Below are 18,237 nucleotides of genomic sequence, written 5' to 3'. Positions count from 1 at the left end.
TCCCCCGCTGGAGGTGTGGTTACCACGGTGACCGTCCCCCGCTGGAGGTGTGGTTACCACGGTGACCGTCCCCCGCTGGAGGTGTGGTTACCACGGTGACCGCCCCCCGCTGGAGGTGGAGTTACCACGGTGACCGTCCCCCACTGGCGCTGTAGTTACCACGGTGACCGTCCCCCGCTGGAGGTGTAGTTACCACGGTGACCGCCCCCGCTGGAGGTGTAGTTACCACGGTGACCGCCCCCGCTGGAGGTGGAGTTATCACGGTGACCGTCCCCCGCTGGAGGTGTGGTTACCACGGTGACTGTCCCCCGCTGGAGGTGTGGTTACCACGGTGACCGTCCCCCGCTGGAGGTGTGGTTACCACGGTGACCGCCCCCCGCTGGAGGTGGAGTTACCACGGTGACCGTCCCCCACTGGCGCTGTAGTTACCACGGTGACCGTCCCCCGCTGGAGGTGTAGTTACCACGGTGACTGCCCCCCGCTGGAGGTGGAGTTACCACGGTGACCGTCCCCCGCTGGAGGTGGAGTTACCACGGTGACCGCCCCACGGTGACCGGCCCCCGCTGGAGGTGGAGTTACCAAGGTGACCGTCCCCCGCTGGAGGTGGAGTTACCACGGTGACCGCCCCCCGCTGGAGGTGGAGTTACCACGGTGACCGTCCCCCGCTGGAGGTGCAGTTACCACAGTGACCGTCCCCCGCTGGCGGTGCAGTTACCACGGTGACCGTCCCCTGCTGGAGGTGTAGTTACCACGGTGACCGTCCCCCGCTGGCACTGTAGTTACCACGGTGACCGTCTCCCGCTGGAGTTGTGGTTACCACGGTGACCGTCCCCCGCTGGCGCTGTAGTTACCACGGTGACCGTCCCCCGCTGGTGGTGTAGTTACCACGGTGACCGTCCCCCCCGCTGGAGGTGTAGTTACCACGGTGACGGCCCCCCGCTGGCTGTGTAGTTACCACGGTGACCGTCCTCCTACGAGGCTGATAATGAGCGGTCAGATCGGTGGAGGAGGCCGCGGTGGAGTTTGTGGCTTTTCCTCCAGATTCTTCCTGATAAATGTCGGATATTTGGGGCAGAATTCAGTGATTGTCGTTATATCGTCCCCTGTGATCTCCATCTTCTTCTTTATCATTAAGACGCCGGCAGGACGAGATCCCTCCAGCTGATCCAGTGTTCATCCCTCCTTCTCCTGAATGACCCCCCGAGGATGGACGAGGACGAGACCACCAGAAGATTATTACACTTCACCCTGGAGATCATCTCCCTGCTGAGCGGAGAGGTAACTCCTCTACATTTCTATCAGCTTTATTGTGTTATGTAACAAGTCCGACATCGGGAAGAGGAAATCCAGAAGAGGAAGAGAAGGATTCTTTACTGTAAGAGCAGTGATTGTGTGCAGCTCTCTGCCAGGAGGAGTTGTCATGGGGATTCCCTATAAGAGCTGTAGAGGGGCCTGGATGTCTGTCCTGAGTGTAATAATATTCCAGGTTATGGCCCCAGATTACTGGAGACGGTTATTGATCCCGGGATTTCTACTGATTGTCAGATCTGGAGTCGGGAAGGAATTCTTCTCCCTAAGTGTCTCTCTCCATACACAGGATTACACAATAGTGAGGAAGACACCGGGGGAGGGTGTGACTCCCATCATCCATCTCCAGGAGTCAGGAGGGCGGAGCCCGGGCCCCATCACAGAGCCTCCCCCGCACCCCCCGATACATGAGAGGAAGAAGAAGATCCTAGAGCTCAGCAACAAGATGATTGAGCTGCTGAGCGGAGAGGTGACTGCTGGGACATTATACAGGGCAGCACTGGAGGATTCTGGGTGATGAGCGGAGAGGTGACTGCTGGGAGATTATACAGGACCGCACTGGAGGATTCTGGGTGATGACCGGAGAGGTGACTGCTGGGACATTATACAGGACAGCACTGGAGGATTCTGGGTGATGACCGGAGAGGTGACTACTGGGACATTATACAGGACAGCACTGGAGGATTCTGGGTGATGAGCGGAGAGGTGACTGCTGGGACATTATACAGGGCAGCACTGGAGGATTCTGGGTGATGATCGGAGAGGTGACTACTGGGACATTATACAGGACCGCACTGGAGGATTCTGGGTGATGAGCGGAGAGGTGACTGCTGGGACATTATACAGGACAGCACTGGAGGATTCTGGGTGATGACCGGAGAGGTGACTGCTGGGACATTATACAGGACGGCACTGGAGGATTCTGCGTGATGACGGAGAGGTGACTGCTGGGACATTATACAGAACGGCACTGGAGGATTCTGGGTGATGACCGGAGAGGTGACTGCTGGGACATTATACAGGACGGCACTGGAGGATTCTGGGTGATGACCGGAGACGTGACTGCTGGGAGATTATACAGGACGGCACTGGAGGATTCTGCGTGATGACGGAGAGGTGACTTCTGGGACATTATACAGGATGGCACTGGAGGATTCTGGGTGATGAGTGGAGAGGTGACTGCTGGGACACTATACAGGACGGCACTGGAGGATTCTGGGTGATGACCGGAGAGGTGACTGCTGGGACACTATACAGGACAGCACTGGAGGATTCTGGGTGATGACCGGAGAGGTGACTGCTAGGACATTATACAGGACAGCACTGGAGGATTCTGGGTGATGACCGGAGAGGTGACTGCTGGGACATTATACAGTACAGCACTGGAGGATTCTGGGTGATGACTGAAGAGGTGACTGCTGGGACATTATACAGGACAGCACTGGAGGATTCTGGGTGATGACCGGAGAGGTGACTACTGGGACATTATACAGGACAGCACTGGAGGATTCTGGGTGATGAGCGGAGAGGTGACTGCTGGGACATTATACAGGACAGCACTGGAGGATTCTGGGTGATGACTGAAGAGGTGACTGCTGGGACATTATACAGGACAGCACTGGAGGATTCTGGGTGATGACTGAAGAGGTGACTGCTGGGACATTATACAGGACCGCACTGGAGGATTCTGGGTGATGAGCAGAGAGGTGACTGCTGGGACATTATACAGGACAGCACTGGAGGATTCTGGGTGATGAGCGGAGAGGTGACTGCTGGGACATTATACAGGACGGCACTGGAGGATTCTGGGTGATGACCGGAGAGGTGACTGCTGGGACATTATACAGGACGGCACTGGAGGATTCTGGGTGATGACCAGACAGGTGACTGCTGGGACACTATACAGGACGGCACTAGAGAATTCTGGGTGATGACCGGAGAGGTGACTGCTGGGATATTATACAGAACGGCACTGGAGGATTCTGGGTGATGACGGAGAGGTGACTGCTGGGACATTATACAGGACGGCACTGGAGGATTCTGGGTGATGACCGGAGAGGTGACTGCTGGGACACTATACAGGACAGCACTGGAGTATTCTGGGTGATGACCGGAGAGGTGACTGCTGGGACATTATACAGGACAGCACTGGAGGATTCTGGGTGATGACCGGAGAGGTGACTGCTGGGAGATTATACAGGACGGCACTGGAGGATTCTGGGTGATGACGGAGAGGTGACTGCTGGGACATTATACAGGACCGCACTGGAGGATTCTGGGTGATGACGGAGAGGTGACTGCTGGGACACTATACAGGACGGCACTAGAGGATTCTGGGTGATGACCGGAGAGGTGACTGCTGGGACATTATGCAGGACGGCACTGGAGGATTCTGGGTGATGACCGGAGAGGTGACTGCTGGGACACTATACAGGACAGCACTGGAGGATTCTGGGTGATGACCGGAGAGGTGACTGCTAGGACATTATGCAGGATGGCACTGGAGGATTCTGGGTGATGACCGGAGAGGTGACTGCTGGGACATTATACAGGACGGCACTGGAGGATTCTGGGTGATGACCGGAGAGGTGACTGCTGGGAGATTATACAGGATGGCACTGGAGGATTCTGGGTGATGACCGGAGAGGTGACTGCTGGGACATTATACAGGACGGCACTGGAGGATTCTGGGTGATGACGGAGAGGTGACTTCTGGGACATTATACAGGACAGCACTGGAGGATTCTGGGTGATGACCGGAGAGGTGACTGCTTGGACACTATACAGGACAGCACTGGAGGATTCTGGGTGATGACCGGAGAGGTGATTGCTGGGACATTATACAGGACAGCACTGGAGGATTCTGGGTGATGACCGGAGAGGTGACTGCTGGGACATTATACAGGATAGCACTGGAGGATTCTGGGTGATGACCGGAGAGTTGACTGCTGGGACACTATACAGGACAGCACTGGAGGATTCTGGGTGATGACCGGAGAGGTGACTGCTTGGACACTATACAGGACAGCACTGGAGGATTCTGGGTGATGACCAGAGAGGTGATTGCTGGGACATTATACAGGACAGCACTGGAGGATTCTGGGTGATGACCGGAGAGGTGACTGCTGGGACATTATACAGGATAGCACTGGAGGATTCTGGGTGATGAGCGGAGAGGTGACTGCTGGGACATTATACAGGACAGCACTGGAGGATTCTGGGTGATGACCGGAGAGGTGACTGCTGGGACATTATACAGGACAGCACTGGAGGATTCTGGGTGATGACCGGAGAGGTGACTGCTGGGATATTATACAGAACGGCACTGGAGGATTCTGGGTGATGACCGGAGAGGTGACTGCTGGGACATTATACAGGACAGCACTGGAGGATTCTGGGTGATGAGCGGAGAGGTGACTGCTGGGACATTGTACAGGACAGCACTGGAGGATTCTGGGTGATGAGCGGAGAGGTGACTGCTGGGACATTGTACAGGACAGCACTGGAGGATTCTGGGTGATGAGCGGAGAGGTGACTGCCGGGACATTATACAGGACAGCACTGGAGGATTCTGGGTGATGGCGGTGTCGTTGTTGTCAGGCTCCTATAAGGTGTCAGGACGTCGCTGTCTATCTCTCCATGGAGGAGTGGGAGTATCTAGAAGGACACCAGGATCGGTACCAGGAGGTGATGATGGAGGAGCTCCGGCCTCTTACACCAGGTTCGCTGTAGATGACGTGTAATGATGAATCTCCCATTTTCGGCTTTTCTCCTCTTTTTTTGCCTTGTACATGTGACTCTTGTGCTGCTGTTCTCGCTCCCTCACTGTCTCGTCTTCTCCGCTCCCCTCCCCCATCGCTCACACAGGAGAGTGATTGTCAGCAGCGTTTGATTTTACATTCTGTGGATAAATCAGCAGATTTCCGATTGTGTTTGGAGGACAATGAAGCCTCATAAGGCGACAGCAGAAGAAATATTAGGAAGATTCATCGCTTCATGACATAATGGCCGATCAGTAATGAGGGTTATGAAGGGTCGTTCCTCCTGAGCTTTTTGGGGTCTCAGGACTTGTTCTGGTGACTGATGGGGTCCTTTGTCCCCTGATCCGACGTCCCACACTGGACGGTTACTCCGGTGATGTCCCCCCCGGTATCAGTATGGTACAATATAAGGGAGGGCCCTGCTCACAGTCTACATGTTACAGGGGAATAGAAGGAGTTTCGTATCGGACACGACCAGAATAAGATGTTACACGTCTCTGAGGTCTCAGATTTGTAGTGATTTACATTTATTGTGCATTGTTCCTTACAGGGAACCTGTGTGGTTGGATATCGCCAGTAACATGCACATATGGGGTTAATCTGCTGGTTAATAGCATTAGGGAGGTGCCCGGCCGCTGTACTGAGTGTGCGGCGCCCTGAAGCCGCCGGCTTTCAGTCATGTAGCCGCCAACGCACCTACTGTCACCGTACGCAGCACTGAGCGGCGTCTGTAACTGCGCCCGGGACTGAGACTGACAGCCGGCTCAGCAGTGCATCAGTACAGAGCGACCGTCACTCAGTATCGGGGCGCAGTTACAGCTGTCGCTCACAGTGCTGCCAGTGGTGACTGTAGCTACACCTTCTTGATTCCTTGGGATTACATCAGGCCTATGCATTTTTTGTGAGGGTGGTAGTAGTGGCGAGGGACTGTTGTGTTCCTACACCCTGGCTCCCTGACAAAGACAAATGTCCCCATTCTCCTGTGCTGTGCGTGTGGTGCAGAACACTCACGTTTTGGTCGCAGATCTCTGCCGTCTTCGGTTTTTCCTCTTCAGTAACCGCCGCACACACGATAGGGGACTTCCACTCCGTTTTATAAAAAAGAACTTTACTTAACCGTCCAACTTCACCATGAGGGAACACGCAGTATTGGACGCATCCTTTTCCAGGTGCACAGTTCATTGCACAGCATATGTTAATATTCACCGTCTGTTTCTCCTGAGATGTCCCTTCCATAGTCGACCTCTTTGGCCTCTGAGACCCTCGCAGTTTTTAGAGTCCCGTTCCATTTCCTCTGTACTATTCCCCGTCCGACTTCCCCTTCTGGGAAGATTTTGAGACAAGTTACTCTGCTGACTCCTGTGGACCGTAGGCCCCGAACATTAAGGGAAAGTCGTTTTAGAGTTCCTGACTAACGTTCCTCTGCTGCTGGTCGGACCGGGTTTCTGTGCCCCCTGGACCTCCAGCTACTGCTCTGTCACATCCCTCCCTCAGAACTAACTGACAGGAAAAACCGTTGCTCCGCCCTGGCCTAATCTCCTCCCCTTTTGACTGGGCCAATCACCAATCCTCCTTCGGTTGCTGGGCAGACTTCCCCGTTACTCCCCTGCTGCAGTCACTAAACCTCCTGGTAACTACCCCGGCTCCTCCTGCTCTGCAGCTATTGCTAAACACATTAACGGTTTCTATCCTAAACTATTGCGTTCACCACTACACTGTACCCAATTCCTAATAATAATAGTAATTTTTATTTATATAGCGCCAACATATTCCGCAGCACTTTACAATTAAGCGGGGACATGTACAGACAATAAATTCAATACAAGGTAAGACAGTGTAAACAGTTACATTAGGAGCGAGGGTCCGGCCGCTCGCACGCTTACAATCTACAAGGGAATGGGGGGACACAGTAGGTGCAAAGTGCTTGTTATTTCAGGTCTGACAATTATAATAAATAGGGATTTTCATATAAAGCTGCATGATCCGGTCATCAGCCCGTATGTATAAGTGCAATAATCAAGTATCGAGTGCAGTTATCGTGTGCATGGAGGGTGTGGAGACAGATGAAGAGTAGGGAACAAATTCTGAATAATATTTAGAAGGAGGGAACAGGGGAAAGTTGGTTACTGAGTAGTTGAGGTGGTCGGCTTGTTTAAAGAGATGGGTTTTTAAAGCGCGCTTGAACACATGGGGGCTAGGCATCAGTCAGATCGTCAGGGGTAGAGCATTCCAGAGAACTGGCGCAGCACGAGAGAAGTCTTGGAGACGGAGGTGCGAGGTTCAGATTATGAGGGATGTTAGTCTTAGGTCATTTGTAGAACGGAGGGCACGTGTAGGGCGATAGAGATGAGAGAGGAGATATAAGGCGGTGCAGAACTGTGGAGAGCTTTGTGGGTGAGAGCGATGAGTTTATATTGGACCCTGTAGCGAATGGGCAACCAGTGTAATGACTGGCACAAGGTGGAGGCATCGGTGAAGCGGCTGGACAGAAATACGACCCTGGCTGCCGCATTCAGGACAGATTGGAGAGGAGAAAGTTTGGTAAGAGGGAGACCGATCAGAAGAGAGTTGCAGTAGTCCAGACGAGAGTGAATAAGAGCGACAGTAAGAGTTTTAGCAGTTTCAAAGGTGAGAAAAGGTCGGATTCTGGAGATGTTTTTAAGATGCAGGTGACAAGAGCGAGTGAGTGATCGGATATAGGGAGCAAAGGAAATGTTAGTGTCGAATATGACCCCAAGGCAGCGGGCGTGCTGCTGGGAGTTATGGTTGAACCATCCAAGGTAATTTCGATGTTAGGTAGAGTTGGGTTAGTAGAGGGGAGAAACACAAGAAGTTCAGTTTTGGAGAGATTCAGTTTAAGATAGAGGGAGGACATGATGTTAGAGACAGCGGACAGATAATCCTTGGTATTTTGTATTAGGGTAGGGGTGATGTCAGGTGAAGAAGTGTATAGTTGGGTGTCGTCAGCATAGAGATAATACTGAAACCCAAATCTGCTGATTGTTTGTCCAATACGGGCAGTGTATAGAGAGAAGAGGAGGGGGCCTAGGACTGAGCCCTGCGGGACCTCGATAGTAAGGGGACGAGGAGAGGAAGAGGAGCCGGCAAAAGATACAGTGAAGGAGCGGTCAGAGAGGTAGGAGGAGAACCAGGAGAGAACGGTTTCCTTGAGGCCTATAGAGTGGAGCATAGTGAGGAGGAGCTGGTGATCCACAGTGTCAAATGCAGCCGAGAGATCCAGGAGAATCAGCAGGGAGCAGTGACCTTTGGATTTAGCTGTTCGTAGATCATTAGAGACTTTAGTGAGGGCAGTTTCAGTAGAGTGTAAGGAGCGGAAACCAGATTGTAGAGGGTCAAGAAGAGAGTTATCTGAGAGAGAGCGGATTAGACGGGAGTGGACCAAGCGTTCCAGGAGTTTAGAGATGTAAGGAAGGTTAGAGACAGGTCTGTAGTTAGCAGTGCAGTTCTGGTCCAGGGATGGCTTTTTAAGTAAAGGGGTTATGATGGCATGTTTAAATGAGGAGGGAAAGATACCTGAAGAAAGAGAGAGGTTAAATATTTTAGTCAGGTGAGTGGTGACCACCGGTGAGAGAGACTGCAGGAGATGTGAAGGAATGGGGTCACTGTTGCAGGTTGTAGGTCGAGGAGAAGCGAGGAGCTGGGTAACTTCTTCTTCTCTAACAGGCTCAAAGATGGCTAGTGAGCTTGAAGTGCGGCAGGGAAGGGGATCCAGGCACTGAGGAGATTGGGCTGAGATGTCCTGATGGATGTGGTTGATTTTTTTCTAGGAAATAAGTGGCCAGATCCTCTCTGCTGAGGTTGGTGGTGGGGTCCTGTGCATTAGGGTTTCAGGAGGGAGTTTAAGGTTTCAAAAAGTCGTTTTGGATTGTTGGACAGTAAAGTGATGAGGGTGGTGAAGTAGGATTGTTTGGCCAGATAAAGGGCAGAGTTATAGGTTTTGAGCATGAATTTATAGTGGATGAAGTCCTCTGCTAAAAGAGATTTTCTCCACTGCCGCTCAGCACACCTTGAGCAACGCTGAAGAAAACGTGTTTGCATTGTGTGCCAGGGCTGCCGTTGTCTCTGTCGGGTCTTTCTGCGTATAGAAGGTGCTGCTTCATCTAGGGCGCTCTTCACTGTATTATTGTAGTGTGACAATGCCAAGTCTGGACAGGAGACGGAGGAGATGGGGGCTGAAGATGTGTGGAGATTGTCCATAAGCTGCTGGGTATTAATGGCACGTGTATTTCTAGAAGTGAGGTAATTGGGGGTGTCCCGGGGGAGAAGGAAAGAAGGTTGTGGTCCGAGAGCGGGAGAAGGGAGTTAGTAAAGTCATGCAACGAGCATAGATGGGAGAAAACCAGGTCCAGAGTATTCCAGTCTTCATGTGTAGGACAGTTAGTAACCTAAGAGAGGCAGATTGGGAGAGGAGATCATTGATGGGGATGTTAAAGTCTCCCATGATGAGGGTGGGGATGTCACAGGATAGAAAGTGAGGAAGCCAGGTGGCAAAGTGATCCAGGAACTGGCAGCAGGAGCCTGGAGGGCGATACACAACCGCCACTCCCAGGGAGAAGGGTTTGAAGAGTCTGACGGTGTGGACTTCAAAGGAAGGAAACATAAGTGAGGGAACCGGGGTGGGGGGTGACCTGGAAAGCACATTGTGGTGAAAGGAGCAAACCAACACCTCCACCCTGTCTATTCTCAGGTCTGGCCGCATGTGAAAATTTCATCCCACCAAATGAGAGAGCAGCAGCTGCGGTGGTGTCTGAATGCTGGGTCCAGATTTTTGTAATAGCCAGAAGGTGAAGGGAATTGCTGAGGAAAAAATCGTGAATGTAAGTTAGTTTGTTACACACAGACCGTGCGTTCCAGAAAGCACAATGAAAGCAATAGGAGAGGGCATGCACCGAATGTTAATTAGATTAGCAGGGTTTCTATATGCAGCTGGAGGAGAGTATATGTTAGTGCAGAGAGGCCCAGGGTTGGGGGAGATGTCGCAGTGACTAGGAGAAGGAGAAAAAAGAGAAAGAGCAGGTGGTGCAATGATTTGTATGAACGTTTTGAGTGCTGTATGGAGGTAGTGGATGGTTTGGAGTGGGTGAGAAATGTCAGTAGAGCCTCAGAGTTATACATGGGAGAGGGGAGAAGGGAGGGGTGGATATGGAGAGAGTGCATAAAAACAAGTAAGAGGCAGATTGCTATGACCAATGCATAATGCAATACAACTGACCAAGAAGCAGCATGTTTGTATGAATATCTTATGCACCTTACCTGTCTCCTGCCCTGTCCAACTGCCCTTGTATAACTGCTTATTAAAAGCACTTTAAGCTATTGCACTTAGTCTGTTGCACGTGTGACCCAGCATGCGTGCTATCCTGAGCCAGAGCTGAATATACACTGCTCAAAAAAATAAAGGGAACACTTAAATAAAACATCATAGACCTGAAGGAATGAAATATTCTCATTGAATACTTTGTTCTGTACGAAGTGGAATGTGCTGACAACAAAATCACACAAAAATAATCAGTGGAAATCACATTTATTAACCAATGGAGGCCTGGATTTAGGGTCACCCCCAAAATTAAAGTGGAAAAACACACTACAGGCTGATACAACTTTGATGTAATGTCCTTAAAACAAGTCACAATGAGGCTCAGTATTGTGCGTGGCCTCCACGTGCCTGTATGACCTCCCTACAACACCTGGGCATGCTCCTGATGAGGCTGAGTATTGTGTGTGGCCTCCACGTGCCTGTATGACCTCCCTACAACGCCTGGTCATGCTCCTGATGAGGGTGAGTATTGTGTGTGGCCTCCACATGCCTGTATGACCTCCCTACAATGCCTGGGCATGCTCCTGATGAGGGTGAGTATTGTGTGTTGCCTCCACGTGCCTGTATGACCTCCCTACAACGCCTGGACATGCTCCTGATGAGGCTGAGTATTGTGTGTGGCCTCCACGTGCCTGTATGACCTCCCTACAACGCCTGGGCATGCTCCTGATGAGGTTGTGGATGGTCTCCTGTGGGATCTCCTCCCAGACCTGGACTAAAGCATCCGCCAACTCCTGGACAGTCTGTGGTGCAACGTGACGTTGGTGGATGGAACGAGACATGATGTCCCAGATGGAGGGGGCCGTAGGAGGGCAACAACCCAGCAGCAGGACCGTTACCTACTCCTTTGTGCAAGGAGGAACAGGAGGAGCACTGCCAGAGCCCTGCAAAATGACCTCCAGCAGGCCAAAAATGTGCATGTGTCTGCACAAACGGTTAGAAACCGACTCCATGAGGGTGGTATAAGGGCCCGACGTCCACAAATGGGGGTTGTGCTCACAGCCCAACACCGTGCAGGACGCTTGGCATTTGCCACGGAACACCAGTATTGGCAAAGTCGCCACTGGCGCCCTCTGCTCTTCACAGATGAAAGCAGGTTAACACTGAGCACATGTGACAGACGTGACAGAGTCTGGAGACGCCATGGAGAGCGATCTGCTGCCTGCAACATCCTTCAGCATGACCGGTTTGGCAGTGAGTCAGTAATGGTGTGGCGTGGCATTTCTTTGGAGGGCCGCACAGCCCTCCATGTGCTCGCCAGAGGTAGCCTGACGGTCATTAGGTACCGAGATGAGATCCTCAGACCTCTTGTGAGACCATATGCTGGTGTGGTTGGCCCTGGGTTCCTCCTAATGCAGGGCAATGCCGGACCTCATGTGCCTGGAGTGTGTCAGCAGTTCCTGCAAGATGAAGGCATTGAAGCTATGGACTGGCCCACCCATTCCCCAGACCTGAATCCGATTGAGTACATCTGGGACATCATCTCTCGCTCTATCCACCAACGTCACGCTGCACCACAGGCTTCCAGGAGTTGGCGGATGCTTTAGTCCAGGTCTGGGAGGAGATCCCACAGGAGACCATCTGCAACCTCATCAGGAGCATGCCCAGGCGTTGTAGGGAGGTCATACAGGCACGTGGAGGCCACACACAATACTGAGCCTCATCAGGAGCATGTCCAGGCGTTGTAGGGAGGTCATACAGTCACATGGAGGCCACACACAATACTCAGCCTCATCAGGAGCATGCCCAGACGTTGTAGGGAGGTCATAAAGGCACGTGGAGGCCACACACAATACTCAGCCTCATCAGGAGCATGCCCAGGCGTTGTAGGGAGGTCATACAGGCACGTGGAGGCCACACACAATACTCAGCCTCATCAGGAGCATGCCCAGGCGTTGTAGGGAGGTCATACAGGCACGTGGAGGCCACACACAATACTCAGCCTCATCAGGAGCATGCCCAGGCGTTGTAGGGAGGTCATACAGGCACGTGGAGGCCACACACAATACTCAGCCTCATCAGGAGCATGCCCAGGCGTTGTAGGGAGGTCATACAGGCACGTGGAGGCCACACACAATACTCAGCCTCATCAGGAGCATGCCCAGGCGTTGTAGGGAGGTCATACAGGCACGTGGAGGCCACACACAATACTCAGCCTCATCAGAAGCATGCCCAGGCGTTGTAGGGAGGTCATACAGGCACGTGGAGGCCGCACACAATACTCAGCTTCATCAGGAGCATGCCCAGGCGTTGTAGGGAGGTCATACAGGCACGTGGAGGCCACACACAATACTCAGCCTCATCAGGAGCATGCCCAGGCGTTGTAGGGAGGTCATACAGGCACGTGGAGGCCACACACAATACTCAGCCTCATCAGGAGCATGCCCAGGCATTGTAGGGAGGTCATACAGGCACGTGGAGGCCACACACAATACTGAGCCTCATCAGGAGCATGCCCAGGCGTTGTAGGGAGGTCATACAGGCACGTGGAGGCCACACACAATACTCAGCCTCATCAGGAGCATGCCCAGGCATTGTAGGGAGGTCATACAGGCACGTGGAGGTCACACACAATACTCAGCCTCATCAGGAGCATGCCCAGGCGTTGTAGGGAGGTCATACAGGCACGTGGAAGCCACACACAATACTCAGCCTCATCAGGAGCATGCCCAGGCATTGTAGGGAGGTCATACAGGCACTTGGAGGTCACACACAATATTCAGCCTCATCAGGAGCATGCCCAGGCATTGTAGGGAGGTCATAGAGGTACGTGGAGGCCACACACAATACTCAGCCTCATCAGGAGCATGCCCAGGCATTGTAGGGAGGTCATACAGGCACGTGGATGCCACACACAATACTCAGCCTCATCAGGAGCATGCCCAGGCGTTGTAGGGAGGTCATACAGGCACGTGGAGGCCACACACAATATTGAGCCTCATCAGCAGCATGTCCAGGCGTTGTAGGGAGGTCATACAGGCACGTGGAGGCCACACACAATACTCAGCCTCATCAGGAGCATGCCCAGGCGTTGTAGGGAGGTCATACAGGCACGTGGAGGCCACACACAATACTCAGCCTCATCAGGAGCATGCCCAGGCGTTGTAGGGAGGTCATACAGGCACGTGGAGGCCACACACAATACTGAGCCTCATCAGGAGCATGCCCAGGCGTTGTAGGGAGGTCATACAGGCACGTGGAGGCCACACACAATACTCAGCCTCATCAGGAGCATGCCCAGGCGTTGTAGGGAGGTCATACAGGCACGTGGAGGCCACACACAATACTCAGCCTCATCAGGAGCATGCCCAGGCGTTGTAGGGAGGTCATACAGGCACGTGGAGGCCACACACAATACTCTGCCTCATCATTAGCATGCCAAGGCGTTGTAGGGAGGTCATACAGGCACGTGGAGGCCACACACAATACTCAGCCTCATCAGGAGCATGCCCAGGTGTTGTAGGGAGGTCATACAGGCACGTGGAGGCCACACACAATACTCAGCCTCATCAGGAGCATGCCCAGGCATTGTAGGGAGGTCATACAGGCACATGGAGGCCACACACAATACTGAGCCTCATCAGGAGCATGTCCAGGCGTTGTAGGGAGGTCATACAGGCACGTGGAGGCCACACACAATACTCAGCCTCATCAGGAGCATGCCCAGGCGTTGTAGGGAGGTCATACAGGCACGTGGAGGCCACACACAATACTCAGCCTCATCAGGAGCATGCCCAGGCGTTGTAGGGAGGTCATACAGGCACGTGGAGGCCACACACAATACTGAGCCTCATCAGGAGCATGTCCAGGCGTTGTAGGGAGGTCATACAGGCACGTGGAGGCCACACACAATACTGAGCCTCATCAGGAGCATGCCCAGGCGTTGTAGGGAGGTCATACAGGCACGTGGAGGCCACACACAATACTGAGACTCATCAGGAGCATGCCCAGGCGTTGTAGGGAGGTCATACAGGCACGTGGAGGCCACACACAATACTCAGCCTCATCAGGAGCATGCCCAGGCGTTGTAGGGAGGTCATACAGGCACGTGGAGGCCACACACAATACTGAGCCTCATCAGGAGCATGTCCAGGCATTGTAGGGAGGTCATACAGGCACGTGGAGGCCACACACAATACTCAGCCTCATCAGGAGCATGCCCAGGCGTTGTAGGGAGGTCATACAGACACGTGGAGGCCACACACAATACTCAGCCTCATCAGGAGCATGCCCAGGCGTTGTAGGGAGGTCATACAGGCACGTGGAGGCCACACACAATACTGAGCCTCATCAGGAGCATGCCCAGGCGTTGTAGGGAGGTCATACAGGCACGTGGAGGTCACACACAATACTCAGCCTCATCAGGAGCATGCCCAGGCGTTGTAGGGAGGTCATACAGGCACGTGGAGGCCACACACAATACTCAGCCTCATCAGGAGCATGCCCAGGCGTTGTAGGGAGGTCATACAGGCACGTGGAGGCCACACACAATACTCAGCCTCATCAGGAGCATGCCCAGGCGTAGTAGGGAGGTCATACAGACACGTGGAGGCCACACACAATACTCAGCCTCATCAGGAGCATGCCCAGGCGTTGTAGGGAGGTCATACAGACACGTGGAGGCCACACACAATACTCAGCCTCATCAGGAGCATGCCCAGGTGTTGTAGGGAGGTCATACAGGCACGTGGAGGCCACACACAATACTCAGCCTCATCAGGAGCATGCCCAGGCGTTGTAGGGAGGTCATACAGGCACGTGGAGGCCACACACAATACTGAGCCTCATCAGGAGCATGCCCAGGCGTTGTAGGGAGGTCATACAGGCACGTGGAGGCCACACACAATACTGAGCCTCATCAGGAGCATGCCCAGGCGTTGTAGGGAGGTCATACAGGCACGTGGAGGCCACACACAATACTCAGCCTCATCAGGAGCATACCCAGGCGTTGTAGGGAGGTCATACAGACACGTGGAGGCCACACACAATACTCAGTCTCATCAGGAGCATGCCCAGGCGTTGTAGGGAGGTCATACAGGCACGTGGAGGCCACACTCAATACTCAGCCTCATCAGGAGCATGCCCAGGCGTTGTAGGGAGGTCATACAGGCAAGTGGAGGTCACACACAATACTCAGTCTCATCAGGAGCATGCCCAGGCGTTGTAGGGAGGTCATACAGGCACGTGGAGGCCACACACAATACTCAGCCTCATCAGGAGCATGCCCAGGTGTTGTAGGGAGGTCATACAGGCACGTGGAGGCCACACACAATACTCAGCCTCATCATTAGCATGCCCAGGCGTTGTAGGGAGGTCATACAGGCACGTGGAGGCCACACACAATACTCAGCCTCATCAGGAGCATGCCCAGGCATTGTAGGGAGGTAATACAGGCACGTGGAGGCCACACACAATACTCAGCCTCATCAGGAGCATGCCCAGGCGTTGTAGGGAGGTCATACAGGCACGTGGAGGCCACACACAATACTGAGCCTCATCAGGAGCATGCCCAGGCGTTGTAGGGAGGTCATACAGGCACGTGGAGGCCACACACAATACTGAGACTCATCAGGAGCATGCCCAGGCGTTGTAGGGAGGTCATACAGGCACGTGGAGGCCACACACAATACTCCGCCTCATCAGGAGCATGCCCAGGCGTTGTAGGGAGGTCATACAGGCACGTGGAGGCCACACACAATACTGAGCCTCATCAGGAGCATGTCCAGGCATTGTAGGGAGGTCATACAGGCACGTGGAGGCCACACACAATACTGAGCCTCATCAGGAGCATGCCCAGGCGTTGTAGGGAGGTCATACAGGCACGTGGAGGTCACACACAATACTCAGCCTCATCAGGAGCATGCCCAGGCGTTGTAGGGAGGTCATACAGGCACGTGGAGGCCACACACAATACTCAGCCTCATCAGGAGCATGCCCAGGCGTTGTAGGGAGGTCATACAGGCACGTGGAGGCCACACACAATACTCAGCCTCATCAGGAGCATGCCCAGCCGTAGTAGGGAGGTCATACAGACACGTGGAGGCCACACACAATACTCAGCCTCATCAGGAGCATGCCCAGGCGTTGTAGGGAGGTCATACAGACACGTGGAGGCCACACACAATACTCAGCCTCATCAGGAGCATGCCCAGGCGTTGTAGGGAGGTCATACAGGCACGTGGAGGCCACACACAATACTCAGCCTCATCAGGAGCATGCCCAGGTGTTGTAGGGAGGTCATACAGGCACGTGGAGGCCACACACAATACTCAGCCTCATCAGGAGCATGCCCAGGTGTTGTAGGGAGGTCATACAGACACGTGGAGGCCACACACAATACTCAGCCTCATCAGGAGCATGCCCAGGCGTTGTAGGGAGGTAATACAGGCACGTGGAGGCCACACACAATACTCAGCCTCATCAGGAGCATGCCCAGGCGTTGTAGGGAGGTAATACAGGCACGTGGAGGCCACACACAATACTCAGCCTCATCAGGAGCATGCCCAGGCGTTGTAGGGAGGTCATACAGGCACGTGGAGGCCACACACAATACTGAGCCTCATCAGGAGCATGCCCAGGCGTTGTAGGGAGGTCATACAGGCACGTGGAGGCCACACACAATACTGAGACTCATCAGGAGCATGCCCAGGCGTTGTAGGGAGGTCATACAGGCACGTGGAGGCCACACACAATACTCCGCCTCATCAGGAGCATGCCCAGGCGTTGTAGGGAGGTCATACAGGCACGTGGAGGCCACACACAATACTGAGCCTCATCAGGAGCATGTCCAGGCATTGTAGGGAGGTCATACAGGCACGTGGAGGCCACACACAATACTCAGCCTCATCAGGAGCATGCCCAGGCGTTGTAGGGAGGTCATACAGACACGTGGAGGCCACACACAATACTCAGCCTCATCAGGAGCATGTCCAGGCGTTGTAGGGAGGTCATACAGGCACGTGGAGGCCACACACAATACTGAGCCTCATCAGGAGCATGCCCAGGCGTTGTAGGGAGGTCATACAGGCACGTGGAGGTCACACACAATACTCAGCCTCATCAGGAGCATGCCCAGGCGTTGTAGGGAGGTCATACAGGCACGTGGAGGCCACACACAATACTCAGCCTCATCAGGAGCATGCCCAGGCGTTGTAGGGAGGTCATACAGGCACGTGGAGGCCACACACAATACTCAGCCTCATCAGGAGCATGCCCAGGCGTTGTAGGGAGGTCATACAGGCACGTGGAGGCCACACACAATACTCAGCCTCATCAGGAGCATGCCCAGGCGTTATAGGGAGGTAATACAGACACGTGGAGGCCACACACAATACTCAGCCTCATCAGGAGCATGCCCAGGTGTTGTAGGGAGGTCATACAGGCACGTGGAGGCCACACACAATACTCAGCCTGATCAGGAGCATGCCCAGGCGTTGTAGGGAGGTTATACAGGCACGTGGAGGCCACACACAATACTCAGCCTCATCAGGAGCATGCCCAGGCGTTGTAGGGAGGTCATACAGACACGTGGAGGCCACACACAATACTCAGCCTGATCAGGAGCATGCCCAGGCGTTGTAGGGAGGTCATACAGGCACGTGGAGGCCACACACAATACTCAGCCTCATCAGGAGCATGCCCAGGCGTTGTAGGGAGGTCATACAGGCATGTGGAGGCCACACACAATACTCAGCCTCATCAGGAGCATGCCCAGGCATTGTAGGGAGGTCATACAGGCACGTGGAGGCCACACACAATACTCAGCCTCATCAGGAGCATGCCCAGGCGTTGTAGGGAGGTCATACAGGCACGTGGAGGCCACACACAATACTC

General features: G+C 53.7%; 1 protein-coding gene across 1 annotated transcript in view; it reads left to right on the top strand.

The window, feature by feature from the left end:
- The window catches only part of LOC141223137 (gastrula zinc finger protein XlCGF66.1-like), a 352,937-nt gene extending 347,897 nt beyond the window's left edge, over positions 1-5,040 (top strand). Inside the window, exons 2-4 of the mRNA XM_073666756.1 lie at positions 1,136-1,278; positions 1,598-1,777; positions 4,909-5,040. Of these exons, the coding sequence (XP_073522857.1) occupies positions 1,207-1,278; positions 1,598-1,777; positions 4,909-5,040 (384 nt within the window). The 5' untranslated portion in view covers positions 1,136-1,206. The remainder of the gene's footprint in view (positions 1-1,135; positions 1,279-1,597; positions 1,778-4,908) is intronic.
- The last annotated feature ends 13,197 nt before the right edge of the window (positions 5,041-18,237 follow it).

This window comes from Phyllobates terribilis, unplaced genomic scaffold, assembly GCF_046119375.1.
Source record: "Phyllobates terribilis strain yellow unplaced genomic scaffold, ASM4611937v1 Scaffold_370__1_contigs__length_1879735, whole genome shotgun sequence".
Classification (NCBI taxonomy): Eukaryota; Metazoa; Chordata; class Amphibia; order Anura; family Dendrobatidae; genus Phyllobates; species Phyllobates terribilis.
This window is presented reverse-complemented; position numbering and strand designations above follow the sequence as displayed.